Source organism: Prinia subflava, chromosome 2, assembly GCF_021018805.1.
Source record: "Prinia subflava isolate CZ2003 ecotype Zambia chromosome 2, Cam_Psub_1.2, whole genome shotgun sequence".
Classification (NCBI taxonomy): Eukaryota; Metazoa; Chordata; class Aves; order Passeriformes; family Cisticolidae; genus Prinia; species Prinia subflava.
Window position 1 is genome coordinate 56,175,925 of NC_086248.1, and position 22,258 is coordinate 56,198,182.

The following is a 22,258-nucleotide window of genomic DNA, read 5'->3' on the forward strand; positions in this document are numbered from 1 at the left end:
GAACTTTGCCCTCTTTCCATATCTCTTTATTCTTGCTTGTGGCCATTCAAACATAATTCTTTTCTCTCATTATTTATTTTGTCTGTAGATCACAAGTTCAGCTGTCGTAGGTGGATCATTATACTTCGGTAATTTTCATAGGATGATTTTAATACCCTGTCCAAAAACTCATATGCCACTTCATTCCAGACCTTGAACATTTCCCAGTTTTAGATAAATCAAAAAATACTACTTGGGAGCTCTCTTAGAGAGTCTCGTAAATCAATCAGTTTGATTTGATTAAAAGTAATTTATAATTTGATTAAAAGTAATTTATATACATATTTAATAATCGCGATTTCTACAAGAAATTTAGTATTTTACGGCCCAGAATTCACCTTGCTGTCAAAACCAACTCTGTTACAAAATTACCAAAATTCCAAAGTTCACGTGCTGAAATGAGTTGTATGCATACATTTAGGTATGTGCAAGAAGACCAGCAATTTTCTATCTTCTTAGCAAATAGGATAAAGTGCCCAAGTATGTAGAGGTATCCTTTAATATGCTGATGAATAAACCTGTCTGTTTAAATCTGTTTGCAGAGCAGATGGCCATTACTGAATACTACAGTGCATCTGCATGATGAATGTATAATAAATTCTGAGAATTCCCAGAATCTGACTTGGGGTCATCTTCTGTCCTCTCCCCATCTCTCTTTCTCTGTCTTTCTCTCTCTGTCCTCCCCTGGGGGGCAGAAATGATTGCTGAGCTGCTGGTGATAATGGCCATCCAGACACAAGACCTTCAGTTCTCACTGGAGGAAGTGAGATGGGCCTTTATTCACTAGCAGATAGATTGCTTATCCGCTCATCATGTCACTTTTTGGATGGTGGACCCTCAGGTCCCATACCTTCTGTCTGGCTTTCATCCTCAGCCCACAGTAAAGCTCGTGGCTCTGGATGCGACGACTGCAAAGCACTACTGAACGGTATTCCTGTAATATTTACTCTAGTCACTACACCCTCTAAACCTTCTTTTTTCCTCTTTCTTTCTTGGTTACAAACACCGCATAGCAGGTTCTAGCAATAATAACCAAGTTACTGAAATTATCACATAGAAAAATAAAGCTTTCCTTCCTCTATGCAAATCTGTCTCACTGCAACGACTGCTGATGCAGAAATTCCGATCTGCTGAGACATTCCCTGCTGACCCAGTAACCCATGTTCTAATCAGCCAAGCTGCACTTTTATTTCAGGCTAGGCTGTTCTCCAGCTATTGCATTCTCAAGGTATAAATTTTAGTTAGCTTGAGAAGTAACGCTTGGAAGGGCAGTTGGTGTTCTGCCATGAACATAGGAGTCTGGTGCTCCAGAAAGTTCATGTGCCTAAACAACGCTTAGAGATGGGACTCAGATTTATAATAACAGCCAAACTAAGGCATTCTCTTTTCAACCAGGTAAGGAATAAAACTGAGTTTTTCTTCATATCTCAGTACTCATTTTAAGACAGCATTTAGAAATGTTGGCAAGGCCTATTATGCACACCAAAAAACCAATTTCTGCAAATTGCAAATAGTAATTCAGACATGAATCTTCCAACTCCATTATTCCACTCCACTCTCAGGCCAATGAAGAAAAAAAGAGTATTTATTTCAAACAAGCAGAATTGTATTTCCATTTTTATCATTATCCAAATATATTTTAAAGGAGATTTTGTCCTTTTTTTTTCTGTTTAGAAATAGAAATAAGAAATTAAAAATAAGAATTAGGTAAATCTCAGAATTTGGGAGGCAGGTAAAACTAGTTTTATCGGAGACTGAAGCATATGTATTAAAAAGGGTTTTCTGTATAGCCTGAGAAAGCAGAGTGCTGAATATCCCCTCATTAAAAACAGTTTTGTGTTCAGCATGATAAGTCAGTGTTTTTACTGGATAATGAAATTACTGTCCAGTTCAGGAGGATAAGTTTTATGGATGATGTGTTGATTCTTTACTCTCAAATTTTCAGGCCCTAAAAATTGCTGCAAACAATTGACTGCACTCAGATATAATTTAAATTAGTATTGTTTCAAGCAAAAGCTAGATAATATACCTAGATTCCTTTCCTGTATTTGCTCTAATAGGAAATGTATTTTTATGCTTCTTAGTTTTGACGTTGCACTGACAGCCACTCTGACTTGAGCTTAACCAGTGCTGTAGCTGATGTGAAAAGTATTTTACCTTAATATTTAAATTGACAGAGAGCTTGCTTTCTTTCCTTTTTTTCCCCATAACTGTTTGGCATCACTTAAAAGCAAACTCAGATATAGTGTTTGCCACCAGTTTCCTGTTTCTTTTGAGAAAAGGAGAGAACTATCTCAAATCTGCTCAAACTGCCTGCTTTTTCTTTTTTTTTTTTTTCTTTTTATGGCAAGTTTTTCCACCCATATAAGTGAATTTGTAAAAGGTAAACATTTTAGTTAAAGTAGATAAGTGGACAAGAAAACAAAGTAAGAGAAAACAAGGAGTGATGCTCACATGAGCTTATTTGTTGGTCAGAAAATGCTTATTGCCAGCATATAGAGAGGAGGTGACTCGTAGATCCAGAGGAGAAGAGGAAGGGGGAAAAGGAGGAACCTGGAGAGTGCTGTTGGGTTTGATTTCCTATATAACACATATGTTAACTCATGTGTTAACAAGCTTCTTGGGGGGACAAGGGGATGAGTAATCAGAAAACTGCAAGGTCCCCTCATGCTGTTCCTGGAGTCAGCCAGAGAATCACTATGAACAAACTGTGAGACAAAGAACGTTAAACAGCTGAGCCTTTGCTGCCCACTCATATTTAACTTAATAATGCAATTATCAGAAAAACAGTTTCCTAGAATTTTCAAGGCTGGAACAATGTAGCTGAAAGGCTTAACAAAATCCAAACAGCAGCAGACAATCCTTTTCCATCAAGGCTTTTATGTGCTGTCCATTTAATTAGTACACCTTCATATCCACAGGAATAATTTTTAAACTTTTAAACTTAACACTTTTACCAGTTCCAGGGAAATCTGTGAAGGTGATTAGGAAGCCATGTATTGCCCAGACATTGAAAAAAAATATAGAGTCGGAATTTTTTTCAGTGGAGATTTTTGTCTAATTTTTGAGTTCCTGTCCTACACTGGGTGAAGCATAGTTGCATTTTTTTCTGGACTGGTAAATAATGGATAAGGATAAAGAAATTAATCTTTTATTCCAGCTGCCACTTTCCCTTTATTTTCTCTCTTCATCTGCTGTTTACATCCAAAAGTAGCTTCTCTAAAGTATTCTACAGCTCAAGATAATCTCCTCTGACAGAACTAAAAAATTTTATTTCTCCAATGAGGGGAAGAATGCTTCATTTCTGTTCCTTGAACACAGTTCTGTTATCCTGTCTTAATGGATTAAGCCATGTGAGCAGAGTTTGGCAATTCTTTTAGCTTTGACCCAATATTTTAAATTATAATTGCTTGTATGATGCAATGAAATTATGTATTTGAAAATTAAATTCTATATATTTGTTTTATACAAAATTGCCTATTTTTTTAAACAACTTAGTTCATGCGAGTAAAACTCCCTTAAGCTTTTGTTCATTGCAAAGCAAACAAAGCAGAAAGATGGAATGATAATTCCCTAAATTCACACTCTAGGAACTTGTGGCTTACACATTTGGAAATCACTCCTCTGTTCAGATTTATCCTTTATCTGTACAATTTACCACTGTTATGAGACAAAAATTGGAAACTTAGAGCGACACACCCCTGCATGTCACAGAGCGCCTGAATTAAGTGCTGACACTGAATTTTAGGTGTGTCTTTGGGTTAAGATGTTAGTTCAAGCAACTACAGAAAACAATTATATGATGCAGGATGGTTTGACTTATTTACTTTTGTTTTCACCAGAATTTCTTGTCTTTGTGCTGTAACCAATGTGTAGATAAGGATATTTGATAGCTGTCCAAATATAAAACCATCTTGGAGGGGAATTTATTTTTCCAATGTACCTCAGTTCCCTTGAGTTGCTTCTACCCCTTCCAAAGCCAGGAAATAATCAAGTTCTGTAGGATTGCTGATTATATGTGATTTTCCAGCCAAAGACACTTACATAAATTAATACAAGAACCTGATAAATGTCCAAACTAGTTAACATAAGTTTTACACCTGTTGAGGTTTACCATCAGTTGCTTTTAGGGAGTGGGAAAATAAGGTTTATGTGATTTTCAAATATTAGTATACTAGGTAGACTGTGAATCAGACTTACAATTTTTGTGGCTTTACAATTAAAATAATTTTCCTCCCTAAAATCACACCAAAATTGCATATTGCTTTCCTAAAGGTCTGTTTTGACTAGTGATTTAGACTGTGTAGGAGTTGAAGGTTATACTATTTTAAAGATGTTGGTGGCAGTAAGGAGCTGTGGCTGTGCACAGGCTGCCATCTTCTGGTGCAGCCAGTGGCCTGCACCGGTCATTTCTTATCGGTACTAAGGCTGTGGTGAGCACAGAGTCATTCAGGTTGGAAAATACCTCTCATATCACCTAGTCCAACCATTAGCCCAGCTCACCGTGCTCGCCACTAAACCCAGATCCCAGGAATGGTGATTGCTCTCTCTTATAAGACAAATTTGTCATTTGGGTTTGCTTTTCTTTTCTTTCTGACAGGAATGCGATCAAGTTCATATAGATGATGTTTCTTCTGATGATAATGGACAAGACCTAAGGTAAGATATAGACTTTTTTTCTTTCTTTCTTTTTTAAGATGAAATAATTTGAGCATTTACAGGAATACATTGTATTTATTTTTACTATATTTTGGGTGTTTGCAGTACCTACAGTTTTGCAACTGATGGCTTCCATGCAGCTGCAAGTAGTGCAAACCTTTGTCTGCCAACAGGTGTAAGAGGAGGGGTTGACTGGATGAGGAAGCTGGCTTTCCGTTACAGAAGAGTAAAAGAGTTGTATAATACTTACAAGAACAACATAGGAGGTGAGTTCAATGGTCAAAAACAACTTTGAATGCTGATCAGTCTAAGCTGCATGGTGATAAGCTGCCACCCAGGGAAGGAGACACAGAGGGAATGGAGAGTGATGTGGCTGAACCATGGGCTGTTGAAAGCTACTGACTGTAAAGGCAAAGCCACATGCTGTTGAGCAGGAGAAATGCAGTTGGGAAAACGAAGCAAGCTTCCATTCAGCTTCCACAGAGCCCATTTTCCTCCTTCAGATCCAGCTAGTTTTACCTTACTGACTTGTTGAACCACTTAATGCTACATCAGATATTCTGTCGTTCTAGGAAAGATACTGTATAGTTTCACAGGACAAATTGGTTGTGGATGGCCATTTCCATCCTACGTTTTCATGATCTGGTTGGTAACAACGCTGTCGCCTAAACTTTCTGCTGGGTACCTGCTAGTCTGTTTTCACCAGTGGATGCAAGAAAGTTCTATCACTGCCATGCCAATAGCCCCGTTTGTTGTCTCTGTAGCTTACACAGTTTTATCTCCAATAAGTCCAAATCTCATTTGGGACCAGAACTTTGCTGTTACTGTTCTAATTCGTGGACCCTCTTGTGTCTGCACCAGCAGATTGCAGGCAGTCAAGAACCAAAAGAATCTGTTCTGGAGCGCCCTGTGTGACTTGCAGAGACAGCCAGCCTTCTTCTGAGGAGGGAGATGTGTCAGCTGACCCCCTCAATAATAAACTGTGAGGACAGGGAATACTTAGAAGTCTTCAGTAATTGCTACAGTCACGGATTTTCACTCTTAGTAGTTCAGTCTCTCCTTAGCACAGGATGAAGCAATAGGACCAAAGGGTGGTAGTAGGGGGCTGACTTTCACTTACCCTACTTTGTTCTTCATTGGTGTTGTGAATAGAGTTTTTATATATTAATAATTCTTGAAACAATGTTAACCAAAAGCTTACTGGGTTTTGTTATATCTCCTGATGCACCTAAGATTCTAAAGCGGCTGCATTTCATAAAACCTTTAATGCTGATAAGAGAACAAGTCCAAGAGCACAGCACAAGGAAACACACTGAGAGGAACAAAACATTGCAAAAAGAGTGCAGACAGGTGATGCACTGGATTAAGGTTTTTATTGTCTCCCACATATTCTGCATGTGAAATATAAGCCGTCCTTAATGGGCAAGTGTCTTCATTTGTCCACCACATCCTAGCCTTTTTAATAATCTTAGCTCATATGTATCTGTTTATTTCAAAAGAGCTGCTAGAAAGTATCAGAAGGCAAGATTAATCCATATATTTTTAGGTTATTTCACTTCTGATTTTTGAAGACAGTCATCATCACTTGTTGGGAACATAGAGTGGGAAAGAGAAGAGGGGTACTAAAGGTCAGGAAGCCTATTTCCCTACTCTTCCATGACCAAATCTACATTTAAAATACCTTGGTTCCAACAAATGCGTGTCTCAACATTCAACAGGCTGGGTATTTTTAAATGTCTGACAATTTATACTCAAAAAGAGATTTTGAGGGCTAACTTTCAAGGACTGAAATATGAGAAGATGTGCAGCCATTTCAGGCTGTAAATGCTGTGAAAGGAACCAACTACAACAGGACAGGAAGAGCAAGCCATCAGAAAACAAATATATTTCCATATGTGTAACTGAGGTTTACCCTATATGCAGAGTCATAAGCAGGGCAGTTTTAAACATAAGCAGGTACTGCAAAGGCCACTCTGTTCTAAAGTATCTTCCTTTGTGACCATCTTCACCTGTGATCCCCAGTGACAAGGATCTCCTTGTCACTGCCTCTGATAATTTGAGAATAAATATGTGGGAGGAGCTGGTTTAAAAAATATGTGTTTCTGAAAGGAATACTTTGAAATGCAGCCTGAGATATATAAAGAAATTCAACTAATTATTATTATTTGAAATACTTTTGACATTCCTTGATATAGTGAAGTAAAAATAAAACCTAAGATTTCCTGATTGTTGAAGAAAATAGATTTTCTCTTTGATATTTTTTTCAAGTTGTAGTGGAATTTAAAATAGAAACAATGACCATAAACTCTATCTCATACACAATTTAATTCTATTTTTCTCACTTTTCTTACATAAAAGGTCTCCTGGGTCCTGCTAAAAGAGATGCATGGTTGCAATTAAGAGCAGAGATTGAAGCTCTGACAGACTCCTGGCTAACAAATGCACTTAAATCATTATCAATTATCAGCACAAGGTATGTATCTGAGCCTGCTTTACATAAAAAAAGTTTCCAGACTTGTAATGGATATTTTTGTACATTTTAGATTACAATAAATTAGTGCCTTTAAAGAACAGAACAGGCCTACTATGACTTTAGAATAGGACACAGGAAAAGTGGAAAATTGTTTCATTTATCCTGATTCCAGCATTTACTAAAGATAGTATGAAATGTCTTCTCAAATATGTGTACATTGAAAGCATATTTTAGAATTCTGAGACCGCTTTTAATTTATTGCCTTGTGGACAGCATCCTCTGAACTCCACAGCTCTCTGTTCTGTGCTTCAATGTTTGTGCCTATTCACAGTGCTACCTAAACACTGTATAGATACCAGAACATAAGGGCATTTTTCTTCTGTCCTTCCAAGCAAACCAGTATATCTTAGTACAAGTCTTAAGTTTTTAGAAGAGCAAAAATCTCTTCTAAGTGAGTTAAAAGTCTGAGTTCCCAATATTGAGACATAAAATGTATTGTTCCTCTGAAACAATACAACTATGAACCCTCCTGATACTTAGAAAGCCATGTAATACGTATCTTATCAGAAATCCTAAAAAAACCTGGGTTTAAACCACAAAAAAGACCATTAAGTTATCTTGCTTTCTAAACATGTCTGGGAAGAGAATCAGTGTTAAGTGGAAACAAACTTGGAAAGACACAAAAACCTTAATTTCAGCATAACAACTTTTGCAATATGCTTATCTCTTAATTGTTTATTTAACAATGTGTGAAGCATTTCAGGAGAAAAAAATAACAAATTTGTGTAAGCTGTTGTGTTTAGCTCTGCATTTCTTTCTGAACTGTTAGTCTTCAGAGAGACTATTGGTAATGGAGGCCAGTTAAGCATTGGTAGATGAGTCTGGAAAACTGTTTTCTTTCACTCAGGATTGTTAAATAGTCTTTTGTCATGTCTTCAAAGAACTGTACAACTATTAGCTACCTTTAGCTATCTGTGAGTCAGCTAAACTTACTGATATGTTATTAACAGGAAATTGAGATATGTAAAGGTGAAAATAGCAGCCTAGGGTCTTCCTTGGAATTTGTGGAAATACCAGAAGGAAAACTCACAAGTATTTACATTCAGCTCCATGCCCACATCATGGCCATGCTCATGTTCCAGCATGTGAGTGCCTAAAGTAGCTCAGCTCTGAATTCTCTGGCCTCTGTTCAAGTTTTCATCCTCACCATTCAATGCTAGTGTATTAATATGATCGATATTCTTACTCTTGAAACATGAAGAAAGCGATGCCATTGTGGAGAAATGTGTAGATAAAAGAGTAGATAAAAGATAGATAAAACAGTAACAAATTATGGTTTTTCATTCTCTTAACTCTTATTTTGCTGGTAGATACTGACAATTAATTGCCAGCATGACAATTGTGCTTTCAAAGCATTCAAATACCTTGTTTTCAAGGTTGTTGGTAGTCTTATATATCTGTATTTTACTAGACCCATCTTCAAAGACCTGGTTCTTATAAACCAGTGTGGAATGTTTCCTGCAAATCAGGCCTACGTATTTTTAAAGAATTATCACCTGGGGTTTTATGTAAATTTTCTGTAAATGGTAGTGCTCAGCAGCTATACTGTGTGAACGAAGGTAAATGGTGAGAGATCCTTAATATGCTCTCCACAGCTGGTTCACCTCACCAACATCTGGGTACTGTTTTAAAACTATCTAAACTTAAACTGTTTCTCTCATTTTAGGAGTAATTGTGTAAACGTGTTGGTAACAACAACCCAGCTTATCCCAGCACTTGCAAAAGTTCTACTATACAGTTTAGGAGGAGCTTTTCCTATTGAAAATATATACAGTGCAACCAAAATAGGTAAGAAAATTATTCTTTCATCCATTCTGACTACACTGCATTACTATTTTTTTTTTCCAGTAATGGATGTATTCCAAAACACTCCTCTGACACTTAGCAGTTTTGGTTATAAGATTTAGGCACTGCATGTGTTCAGATGTGTTTATGTCAAAGAATTGCAAATTCGCCTTATTTTCAACGATGCCTAAATGAATAGAGATGCAGATTAAAAGCCTCAGAAACTCCTCAGTATGGTGCAGAAAACAAAAAACTTGCAGAAAAGAATGAAGATAAGTTTTTTTGTGAATTCAGATCTGAGCAGAAATTCTGTTAAGTTCTGCTCTGACCTTCAGCTCGATTCAAGCCAGGCCACAGCTTCACAAACCTTTTCCTGAGGGTTCGTATGTCAGTTGTGGGAATGACAGCTGTTACTTACAGAACTTGTGTTGCTGAATAACAAAAGGGCATTTCCCCATTCTGTTCACAACTGTGTGCCTTTTGTGCATTATGATTTAGAGATGTATGGTTTCTGGAAATTGCATCCAAAACTGTAAATCAAGAGGAGCTGTCATTCCTGTGAAATGTGCTGCCCCATACAATCACCGATAATTATGCAGATTTTGCCCATCATCAATTCAGGAATGCTTCATTTCCATACCTATGACAACCTTTATAGCTTGGAATGTGTCACTTCATTGACAAAAGCATTGCAATATGTTTCCTAAATTATTTTCACAAGGGAAAATGCGGTGCATAGTCTAGCAGTGTCAGGCAAAACTATTTTCTCAGCTGTCATTTAATTAAGTTTTTTCATTACTACACCACTTATCGTTGCAGATACATTAGAATTAAAATATCTACTTTCCTTGTAAGAATATATTTACAATCATTAAGTAAATATTTAAATTCAATTTTTCATTCACTAGCCCATTCACTTTTACAGTGCTGCTAATTGCTTTATCTTAGTGGATTTTCTGTAATGATTAAGAGATCTAGTTTTTACCTGAAACATCTTAGTGTCACAAAGGGAATCTATTGCTTCTTACCAGATTTAGCTCTAAATCCCAAGGCTGGGAACTTCTTAAAAGTAGTAGTAGCAATGTCTTACCACTGCAAAAATCCTCTGTAAGGCTTCACCATCACTCACTTGATAGCTTGAATAAATAGTGCATTGTTTTTCAGGCAAAGAGAGCTGTTTTGAGCGTATAGTGTCCAGATTTGGCACTAACATAACTTATGTTGTGATTGGAGATGGCCGAGATGAGGAACATGCAGCTAATCAGGTAACTTCACTCTGAACTCTTATCTCGTTTATCTTCCAGGAAAAGAAAGTTGCTTTGAACGAATAATGCAAAGGTTTGGCAGAAAAGTAGTATATGTTGTAATTGGGGATGGTGTAGAAGAAGAACAGGCAGCAAAAAAGGTAACCTGTCTTCTGAAATGTTGGTGTGATACATAGCTACTAATGCAAGCCTTCCTGTTTGCATTTCTGTCACTGTTGAACAAAATGACAAATAATTTCAGTCCACAGATGCAAGCCAACAAGAGCATAATGAGATCAACACTTAGAGTAAAATGAACCATTTGGATTCTAGCATTTGCTTCACTTCACTTTGGAAAGAAAAAAAATAAAACACAAAAATTATTTTAAAACAGCTGGAAAAATAATGCAGCAAAAATGTTTGACAAACTTCAAGCAAATTAAAAGATAAACAAAAGAGATTTTAAAAGTTATGATATGATGCTTGGGTGGTGTTTTTCTTAAAATGCTGAAATTGGGAATGTTTCAAGAGAAGTGTTACAGTGAATGTGGAAGACATCTAAAGGACTGTGCAATTTTTTTTGCTAAAAAAGATGAAGATCCATAGTTTACTGGTGGGAATATGATAAAAATATAATTTGCTTCAAGAAGGACATATCTGCTAAAGAAAAAAGAACACAATGTAGAGATCGTGCACCAAATCTGTGTTTCCAAAAAAGAACTGTTTCCTACTTTCCTCATTATGATAATTCAAGTCTAATTTCAGCAGAAAAGTTTATAATGTTCAGAAACAGATCAAATTAGTAATTTGTGCCATGCTTCCCAGTATAACCCCTGGAAGTGTGCAGAAATTGAATTTTTTTGCCTCACAATGTCTGTACAGGACTGTTGTGCTAGGAGTAGCAAAATAAAACACTCTCTTAGCATTGTAGATGGAGTGAAAACAAAATGGAAAAAACCAAAATGCTCATTCCAAATGGTTCCTTAATATAGGTACAGTACTGGTGATGGGTCCTTTCTAATTTTTGCTAAACTGTGGTGGTTGGATTGTGTGCTTTCTGGTTGGGCATGCTTTTTCCTTAACATTGGCTATATTGCATGGATAGATGTAGAATTCAGAGAGATGGATGAATATAGCACATTTCAAATAAATCTAAACACAACATGGAATTATGGGGGTTTTTTTCTGATGTTCTGATGAATTATTGAAGGAGAATAGGGCATATACCTGCATCTCTCACAGACACTGATGCCTTCTGCAACACAAATTATCTTTTCTTAAACTAGAAATATGTTATTTTCTTATCCAAAGAGATTTCTTTTTCCGCCTGGATGGAGAAAATATGTAATTCAGCTCTGTTCTGAAGTGTTGAGTGCGAAGCATTTTTTCATGGAAGTCTTACAGTTGTTTAAATGATGATTCAGTATTTCTCAGTGAAATAAGTAGAGCATCAAAGGATTTCCTATTAATGCTCTTTTGTATGGGCTTGCATGCTAGCAATAAGCAAGTAGCTCTTACTAACAGGCATTTTCCAAAGAAACTATTAAGGAAGGCTATCATCTAATTATTTTAACTTCAGTTGAGCTACTGAGCTGAGATCTATTTTGGTCTGATTTTTGTCAGTTCTTGAATAGCAAAAATCAATCCAAAACCACAGTGGTGTAAAATAGGTGCTGATAATCTCTAACTATCCTTGTGTGTCATATGCCGCCCCGTGTCACGGTGTTCATCTGTCCTGACCTTTTCCCTCCTCTAACAAACACAGCACAACATGCCTTTCTGGAGGATATCCAGTCATTCGGACCTCTTGGCTCTCCATCAAGCACTGGAACTAGAGTATTTGTAACTATGTTCTAAAGCTGGTGATCCTTTTATATATATATATATATACATATATATATATTTCAAGTACACTGAATTTTTATGTGTGATTCAATGCCTCTGGCTTTACACATATGAATTGTCTTAAGAAGGGAAGAAATATTTGGAATTAAAAATTCCAAATTGAAGAATTCAGATTGCTGAATGAAGTTAAAACATTAGTGCTACGTAAGAAAGCTCTATGGTCTTATATATGCAACATTTTTAAATGAATTAAAACTGTGGAGGTTGCTGGTACACACCAAGTGAGCCCTGACAGGAGTGAACAAAGGACTCGAACTGGCAAAGCACCAAAACGCATTTTCCAGCCAACAAGGTGGTGTTCAACAACATTCCTCAAAATGGGATATATTCTCAGCACTGAGGTTTGAACCAGACTTTAGCCTACCTAACCCAAAAAATCTGAATTGGAATGCACTCAGACTGTATAATGATAATCCTGTCTAGACCTGTAATTTGTGTAAATTATTGATGAAAATAATTTACTGTGACTTTATTAGCAGCTGATTTTGGAAGTGGATGCAATTTTTCTTTCTTTTGTTTTTTTTTTGGAGGGGGGGCAGGGGAGGGAAAGGGTTATATAATATTGTCTCTTTTATAAGTTTGGCAAACAGAATGTGCATATGATGTGTTGTGCCTTAAAGAGAAGACTGTGTTCGTGTGTTATAATGTAATTTTGGTTAAAAACTATGTAGATAAACAAAAAAACCTTTGTGATAATTTTTGACATGACCAAATTTGAAATTCAAAGAAATCAAAGAACAGGGCTGCACCAAAGAATTTAAGTATTTGTTGCAGTGAGAAAAAATAATAAAGGAAAGTTTGTGTTTTTATTTGGATTCTGAATAATTCCACTGATTTTTTGACAAAAGTTAAGAATATATTGGGAGGTTGATACTGGGGACCGCTACCTGGAAAAGTAAAAGAAGAAATAGTGTTGAACACCTTCAGCATCATTTCTTGATTCTCCAGCAAGAGAACTAAGAGCCATATTCATTGATTGCCGAGTCCACTGAAAGCCATACAATGAGTGCATCTGCTGTGTGTAAGAATAGAGTTCCACCCAGCAGACAGAGTGTTCAGGTGGCTCTACTAGCAGGTGAAAATGTGGAGTTAATCCCAGATGGGGAATAAAACACAAGTTCATTAGGAATGAAAATTTACTAAAGAACCTCTCATCAGTCAGATGTGGAAATAATGCTACATTTAGCATATTCAGGATCAGCACAAGCTGCTGAAATTGCTGGCTTGATGACACTGGCTGTTTCAGGAGAATAGTCCACTTTGGTAAAGAAAAGAGCATTTTGATAGCTTTTCCATTTGTTCCATATTTTCGTGTATTTTGTTTTGGGTCAGCATGATTTTTCTCATCCATTTTTGATTGCTCAACAAAATTACACAGGGACAAACCTAAATGGTTTTGAATCAGAAATTTCAATGCATGTCAGGCATCTGAGGAGAGGATAAGGAGGTGATTTGCATAAAGAAACATTGAGAAATATATCACCCTAACTTCCATAATTTCTATTTAAAGTTATGGTCCATAGAACTATAATTATCTTGCAAATTTTGAACATGGTACCTTTCAGCTATGGAAAATAAGCAAGTTCCATATTGCACACAGGGCCCTTAGTGTTCCATGTGCAGCCTGAGCACTCTGAAACAACAGCAAGTGGTTCATCTCTCATGGCAGAGGATGGAAACTTCTTTTAAAATTTTTAACACTGTATGTGGAGACACCTGAGACTGCATGTGTGTTGACTGCATGAAGAGATATTTGCAAGAGAAGATGTTAAAGGCAAACTCCAGGATGTCTGCACAAGCACAGTTGTCAGCACTGAGATGAAAATCTTCCCTCTTTGTGCTCTTAAGCCACCATATGCCATAGTTACTAAATAGTAACTTAGTTCATTTAAACTTTGTTGAGGTTTTAATAAAGTTACTTGGTAGGTGAAAGCCTGGAGCTGCTACAAGTCCAAGGTGAAACTCCTCAATAAATTCATAGAAATGGATTTCTTTGCTGTGTTGGAATTGGATATACAAGTCACCACACAACAAACAAACAATATTTTATCACTGGGCAGTTTAAAGCCATCACATGAGACTCACCACATATGAAATCACTGTAGACTAGGTAGATATTTGGGTGATAGATTTGTGTGTCCAAAATGCAAAAAATTATGCCTTCTTTACCTTCTCTGTATTTTCAGTACCTGGAAATACATGTCATAAAAATCTGTAGTATAGCCTTTTGTAGTTTTTTCAGGTGGGAAAAAAGTGTTTCTACTAGAATGGGAAAGAACTTTGAAGCCCTTCTCAAGTTCCAGAATTACATAAAAATCTCAATGTAAAAGACATGATAAAACAAAAAAATTGTATGGTTAACTAGCTTTTTTCTCTTTCCTCTTTTTTTTTTTTTTTCCTTTCTTTTTGACATGTCATAGTGTTATTTAAATGCATGAAGTAATGTTATTTCTCAAGTTATTTGTTCAGCTTTTCAGTGTTCCTTTCCTAATCAGTTGTAAGAACAAAAAGTAGCCCAGCAGCAGCCGTTGGTTCTTATTAAAGGTTTGCAGTGACTTCATTGGAGTTGTGCTTAGCTTTCTGTGGCAGATATGGCTCAATTAATATATGGACTTCTAGAGAGGAGATGGAGGCAAAAGGAGGGAAGTTTTACAGAGCATGACAGGGTTCTGTGTGCTACCATAGCAGAAGTTAATTGGTAAAACAATAATCCACACAAACATGCATCCAAAGAAAATTCAAGGATGTAGCTCAAAAAGGCTTCGCAATACCGAAACTCTAAAAAAAAATTGCAGAGCATGAATACTCTATTGCTAAGCAAAAATTGCTATATATCTTTAAATAAAATTGTGTAGTACATGCCTGTCTTGTAGAGAGCAATTAGTCTGATATATTTTCCTGCATGAGCAATACAGAGGAGAAAATAACCAAGGCAGTGACAATCACACCAGATTGTTCCAGGTGGGCCTAAGAAGATTAAACTGAAGGTTGGTCACTTTGACATTGAGTGCATTTTAATTCAGAATCATATTAATCAGAAACTACCTTCCCTTCAGCCTCTCCTCAACAACCAAGATTGAGCACAAGGTCCCATTTGCCCATAGTTTGGGCAAATAAAATACAGAATAAAATGCCTTTTGCTGATACTCTAGCAGTTCTCAGTACAGAACCTGAACATTCATTAGGCATTTGAGTGATCAGCTTGCAAAATACAAATGTTGAGTGATTACAGTCATGGGATAGTATCTTAGACATAACTCTGTGCAGTTCAGTAAAAGAGGGCAGATAAAACCTAAAAATTATGCTTATTTTTAGATGCCTGTGGAGATTGTGCACAAAGATATATGTAGCAGCTAGCTCCCAGATCTGTTCCCATTTGAATCCAGTGTGAGCAGCAGTGTTTGCATGCTCTGAAGCAGATGCAGAGCACGTTCCAGTGTAAGCATTGACAAGGGAGATGAGGCCAAATCAAAGGCCTCTATACAAGCACTCTTCATCTTGGGGCAAATGAAATCTTACATCCCATCAGAACTGCAGAGTTTATGGAATATATAGACTTGACCCACAATAGGAAGACGAGGTTTTAGCAGTGAAGTTGTATCCAGATCCAGGGTTTCAGTTCAAAAGTCATCTCTGCTATATAGGATTGACAGCAGGAATATGCTGTAAATGAATATGGTATTTAGTATCTCTGAAGAGGAGCTGAAGTGACATTAGCCAAAATCCCAGCAATAGCAGCATTTTGGAAATTTGAAGCCAAGGGTCTCTGTCATGTATTAGCAGATTATAGTTTATTAGGGCCTACTTAATTTAAGATAAATGTAAATTAAAAGCTTGTAAAATTATGTACATCTTTACTATTCTCAATAAATACACTTGGAAGTGTAATTTTCTGCACTATACAATGTTGTAAGTTGTTTGGTTTGTGTGAAAGATGCAGTGTCTCTTACAGGAGCCGTGTGTGAGCTGGGACTCTGACGTCTATGCTGCCCCTGCCACTCATGCCTGGAGAAGCCCTGAGCCCATATATGTGGTCTGGTAGACTCTGGCTCACCTGTGAACTGTGCCTTCCTCCAGATGCAGCCTGAGAGACAATTAGCAGCTTTTTTGCAGTGTCCTTGAGACAAAACACAGAAAAAAACCCCACTTTGATGATGTAGACACACAGTGTAGGCCTTTAAATCCCCATGCCAGTTCACTCACTTATGCTAATACTTTTCGGCCATGGGTTGTTCAGGACTGGGCTACTGAGGAGCAAGTTGCCTTTCCAGTTGAAGGTCACCCTCATGAAACTCTAAATTTTTTGGGAGCAGTACTTAATTTCATTACTGAGGTACTGAATTTCGTTTGGAGGAGGCAGTCCCTCCACAGTCTGCTAGCAGAGGGCAGAGTGGGATCACAGAATTTCCAGCACACTTAGACGTGACATTATGATTTTGGGAACTACGAGGCAAGTGGCAGAGCCTTGGTAGCCACAGTGATTCAGCCACAAGAAGCAGCTTATAAGTAGTGGATTTCTTTGCAAGGGGTTACATTAAAGCATGTCCCTCACAAACACAGCTGTTCTGTATGTACATCTGCTGCCTTCTCAGTTTTAGGAACAAAAAGGAAGATTTACCAAAAATCAAGTGGACAAAATACAAAGAAATCTCTTCTACTGAGCAGACAAACCCATAGTAAACAGTTTTACAGTGTGTCTCCCAAATGGGTTTCATGTGACTCCAGAGAAGAACCGTTGAGTAACATTCCAGAAGAGCGAGATAAAAGGTGGTCAGAAAATGGGTGATAGCACAACATTAACTTCATTTCTCATAGCTGAAAAACTCAGTGCTCTAAATGTGATCTTTAGTTCACAGTGATCGACTAAAGCAAAAATATCATACTGAGAACATTTATAGGTGAATTCTTGGTCATTTGCGGGCAAAAATGTTTCTTCATCATTATCATTTACCTATAAAACTCCTACAGAAAAATGCACTTTAGAGTTGACTTGTTTGATTAATTTTCTTTTTTTTTTCAAACAAATAATGGATTCTGAAACATTTCAGAACTGTTTATAAGTTTGGGAGAACTTTTGTGATTTTCCAAAAGCCCAGGCAGTAGAAGGAATTCTGAGAAAGTCAAAACATCACAAGTTTGTTTTTCCATGTTAGTTTCTCTACAAATGTCAAGGTCTGATTTTCAAAGGACTGAGTATCTAACTTGAAATAAGTAATAAAAAAAGAGAAGAATTTGTTTTTCCCAGTTGGGAAGTAAAAATAGAAAAGAAGAAAACACCAGAAAGTTTCAGAAATCGATTTTTTAAGTGGACAATCAAAGAAACTCCTTTGGTACACAAAAAAAATGTTTCTCAAATTGTCTGGATAATTTAGGCATTAGACATCCATCTAAACATAGCCTGTTAGAAATTCACATATTCACTTCATTAAACATGAAGCAAGAGAGCAGAGAAGTATGAAGGACAAGATTTATAGGAATTACATGAAGGAGTCAGGCTAGAATGGAGCTTAATTAGATTCAATTTTTCTGCCTTGCTCGTAGTGTCTGTGAGAATTGGAGTATGGCAGAGAGGCAAATGGAAAGTGATTCATGTTTTCTACACTACTACACTACTAATACAATCTACTGTGCTCCTTGCCAGGAAGCACACACTTTTTCTACATGAAAAAAACAAAAACAACTGGAGCTATTTGGAAAATATTGGAAATTGTTGACTCATGGAAACCAAAATGTGTTTTGGGAGTGCACACACCAGTGTCAATGAATGGAACATTTCTAGTCCTGTTTAGAGAAAGAGTGAATCAAGGGCCCACCAGATCAGCCAGAAAAACAGTCTGAGCCATTTCAGGAGTCTGGTGACTGTGGCTCTCCACTGACATATCAAGCCCCTGTTCTTTGCTTTCAACTTGTCTGAATTAGGATCTTGGTTTTTAGCTTTCTGACTAAAAACATTTCTAATTTGGTCCAGCTGTGAGGAGTAATGTCTCTAAAATCAGACAAAAAGAAAAAAAAGGAAAGATATTGAAGGAAAAAAATGAATAAGCATAAGGAGATCATGTCTAGTATTGTGAGCATCCTGAATAGTGGAGCAAACTTCTGGCACTTAGCAGTAGGACTTCTTTGCAGGTTTTTTTGGGGGGGTGGTGTTGGGGTAGCCTTGGCTGGCAGCCAGGCTCCCACCCAGCTGCTGCCTCAGGGACTGCTCTGTGCTGGGGATGTCTGGTGCCAGGGGAGGCCTCTGCCTGTATCTCACCAGCATACCCCATGAGCAGCCTATAGTGTTATTTTCATAAGGATGTGTTAGCCTCAAATGCTGTCTTCCTCACATGGAAAGCTTTTAGTTTGATTTGGTTTTATAGTACAAGCCATGACTGGAGCATGTGTTATACCTCTGCAGCTCATGCAAACCAGAAACCCTTAATGAGATCTGTGCCTCATGATCACTCATGTTTAAAAGCAAAACAAAAGAAGGAGGAAAAAATGGGAGAGGGAGAAAAATGGAGCCAAGTGCAGAGGGCTGCTCCAGTCAAATGGCATATACACACTGATTTATGGAATGCAGTCCTGTTCTCAATAATCACCACAGACCACTGACACATGGCAGCTGATGGAGGTAGGGTAATTAGCAAAGCCTAACCTCTCCAGTTACTCACTGGAAGCTAAAATGAATTTATTGCAAGCTCTGAATAGTCTTGATGAGGAACATAGTTGTGTTCAACATGGAACTGCTGAGTGGCCAAAACAGATGCAGTGTAGCCACCTGACCTGCATGACCAGCTGAAAGGGGAAAAAGCCAATTCTGCACTGGTCCCTTCTCAAGGGGGGCAATCACCCCACTCACCTGGCCCCTCACCTTGCCCACCACAACCTTGCCTTCCACCATCCCACTGGGGAGAGGCAATGGCCCAGGCAGCATCATGTCTGGGTGTAAACCCCAGGGAGCAAGGGGTGCAGCTCCAAAGTGCTTTGCTGATTCTCTCTGAGTTGCTTTAACATCCCCCTTAAACTAAGCTGGTTCTCAGTGGAGCAGGTATCCTAGCTGGGAGACATCTATTCACAGAGGTAAAGAAACAGCTGATTTGGGGCTTCCCGAGGTCAAGAACTGCTCACCCTGAAAGGTATCCAAGCACTTGCCTGTGTTGTTATTTTTGTGTGCCTAAATGCTTACAAGTGAGTTTTCTTCTCTGGTTGAACTGCAGTTTCTTAAAGGAAGTTTACTTACAATGGAAAGGCTGACTCAGTCTTCACTCTAATAACCAGGAAAACACAACAGTAAAAGGAAACAATAAATCATTGCTCTGACAGTAATGAGACACTTGCTTAGAAGTTTATCTGTCCTTTTACAGGGCAGTAATATGATTGAAAAGCCTTGGGTTAAACTTGTATCTGCAAAGAAATTGTGAAGCCCTGGCCAAAATTGCCTCATTTAGCAGATGGTAAGGTTGTACATAATCAGTGTATTCATTTTCATTCTTAAAAACTTGTAAATGCAGCTTATTTGAACTTCCTCCTGAAAGCTAAATTTATTAGCTACAAAACACTGAGACTGTGCCAACAGTTTCAAGGAAATTATGCCCTGTCTTTCCCCTATTTTCTAACAGCTTTCCACTAATACCACCTGGGTGGCTCTTGTCTATAAGAAACTTCAGTGCAGGCAACAGCTTTCTCCTGTCTCTTTTGTTGCTTCATATGTTTTCATGATAAACATTTCTTACCTTTACCTCCATCTAAAAAGCAGAGAGGCTGCCACTTGTTTGCTGAAAATGACTTTAAATTCATCAGCTCTCCCAGACCTAATAAAGTGATGTGTTTACAGTGCTAAAGGAAATCAGGTGTTTTAATGTTGAAGGGAAAAAACCCATATTTATGTAGTGTTACAATAATACTGTTTGCCTGGCCTTTCTCAGCCTATTCATCACCCAGCAGTCTCCTCACAAAATGCTGTGGATTCTGTGTGCTTCAATGCCATGCAATACTAAGTGCAAATTCAGCATAAATCAAGTACTGCAGCGGCCTCCCCCTTGGCTGCTGGCAACTGCTGCAGTGGGGCACATGTAGGGGAAGAGTCATTCCCCGGGCATGTGGCAGTGAGGATGGAGCAAAGGAAACCCAGTGGCAGGTTGATATTGCTGCTACATGCCCCTTCTGCTTCCCAGGTAAATCCCATCCATGCTACTTGTCACACTGCACCCCACCAAGAGCTGCAATGTTCTACCACTGAGCAAGCCCAGGTGAGAGCTTTTGGGGAGACAGGCACAGTTCCCTTCTTCCCTACTGAGTGGAAAAATGCTGTTGCTTTGTTCTAACACACAGGTAACTGGGGCTCTAAGGGATTTTTGTTAGCACATCACGGCAGGATATGAATCACACGCCTGAAATTAATCTCAACCCTTTGCCTTTACCTGTTCCTAAATCCTGTATCTATTATTCTCTGGCCAGGGCCCCATGATTTTGTTAATCCTGGTTGAAATTTTTTATTCTGCTCCATGTGCAGAGACTGATGTAAGTCTATAATGAAAGGGTTCTGGATTTTAAGAGGAAATAATATTCCTTACATATGAGCTGAAGGAGACACTGAATTTCTATCTAGTATTTCCACCACTTTCATAGAGGTGGGTAGAATATGTAAATCTTCAAAAGAAAGATGTGGTTCCTTACTTTCTTCAGCTTGCTGTCTTTATTGATTTGCAATCTTCCTTGTAAATCCAGTGGAAGTTGTGAGTTAAAATATCTTTTTTTTCACCTGTAGATATCAGAGCCAGCAGGTCCTTCATTCAAGTATGCAAATCTACAGACACACAGCACTCAAATTGACCGCTGGGGTTAGTAAAGGAATCTTGTCTCATGAAGAATCTGTGGTAGTGATCTCTGCAGTGCTGTAATAGCAGTGACCTCTGTGATGATACAATAACACCACAGAACAAAACATCTGGCTGTAGAAAGCAGCCACTGGGCTCTGGGACAATAGTTCCTTTTAAACGGTTTTAAGAAGATGAGGTGCTTAAAGAAGTGTTTGACATTGTTTTGGCATATTTCTGAATTAAAAGAGGGTGAACCTCTTTATCTCTGGTAACCATGGATTTCAATATTGGGATGCATTACAAGAAAAATATTGTCATGATAAATCATCACATTATACTCCAAGCCTTGTAACTGGAAGTCTTTCTTGACTCTCGCAGCAGTAAACTGACAATCTGTCTCCACAATGTTCTCTCATCTGGAGAAGTGGTGTTTTCAGAGTTTTTATCATTGTGGATTTCAAGACAACATAATGAATAGAAGAAGCCAGAACTCTTTTCACAGTGTTGGATTTATAGGACAATAAAACACAAAACAAATGTGTTGATTGTTGGGAACATCATTGTTGGGAACTTGCTTTGTTGGGAACATCAAACTGAATAACACAGCAGACTCTCTCTAGTGCAATCCAGACTGATACATTTCTTTCTGTTTCTCCACCTTTGTACTTAATCCAGAGTTTCTCAGTGGTTTTCAGTGTGTAGATTACTCCCCAATGCAGAGCTTTTCTCATGGTCCAGCTTACAATTCCATGCCTGATCAGCTACTTCCCCTTTCACAGCAGCTTAGTGCTATGTAACACTAATGCTTGGTTTGGAAAACTCACGTACTGTCATTTATGTCTGGCTTCTTCAGTGTAGTAAGGCTGACCAAAGGAAAGATGACTGCCTTATTTTTCTGCAGATGTAAGCATATGCTTGGAGCACTGTCAGGAGTTCCAAAGCTGTAGCTGTGGGAAAGGTTGTTTTCCACTTGCCTGCTTGCCATCATTTCTTCTGATAAACCTATCTCCCCTGCAATTTTCCATATCAGATCTGATCAGAACAACTATCCAGGAGATCTAGCCTGTCTACTATCAAGCAGCATGTCGGAAAAGGGTAATTGTACTTGGCAATGGCAGTGTATTTTTCCTGGTCCCTTCTTCCTACTCCCACCTTTCATGAGATTAATTTTCTTGAATATTCTGTAGTGCATAGCTGTGAATTCAGTGAAGATGCCTGGGATAGCTGAAATAAACATTTAGATGTTTCACCCTTTCTTGAAATTTGGTGATGGAGTATCTCTGTTCGTACAG

General features: G+C 37.9%; 1 protein-coding gene across 8 annotated transcripts in view; it reads left to right on the top strand.

The window, feature by feature from the left end:
* Positions 1-16,054, top strand: part of EYA4 (EYA transcriptional coactivator and phosphatase 4) — a 143,045-nt gene extending 126,991 nt beyond the window's left edge. For 5 of the 8 annotated variants that reach the window (XM_063390043.1, XM_063390048.1, XM_063390046.1 and 2 more), the window contains 6 exons: positions 4,640-4,698; positions 4,804-4,964; positions 7,057-7,171; positions 8,898-9,019; positions 10,321-10,421; positions 12,026-16,054. In XM_063390043.1, the coding sequence (XP_063246113.1) occupies positions 4,640-4,698; positions 4,804-4,964; positions 7,057-7,171; positions 8,898-9,019; positions 10,321-10,421; positions 12,026-12,106 (639 nt within the window). In that variant the 3' untranslated portion in view covers positions 12,107-16,054. Of the gene's footprint in view, positions 1-4,639; positions 4,699-4,803; positions 4,965-7,056; positions 7,172-8,897; positions 9,020-10,180; positions 10,282-10,320; positions 10,422-12,025 lie in introns of all 8 variants that reach the window. The other 3 variants (XM_063390044.1, XM_063390042.1, XM_063390047.1) reach the window with 1 other exon arrangement.
* Positions 16,055-22,258: the final 6,204 nt, after the last annotated feature.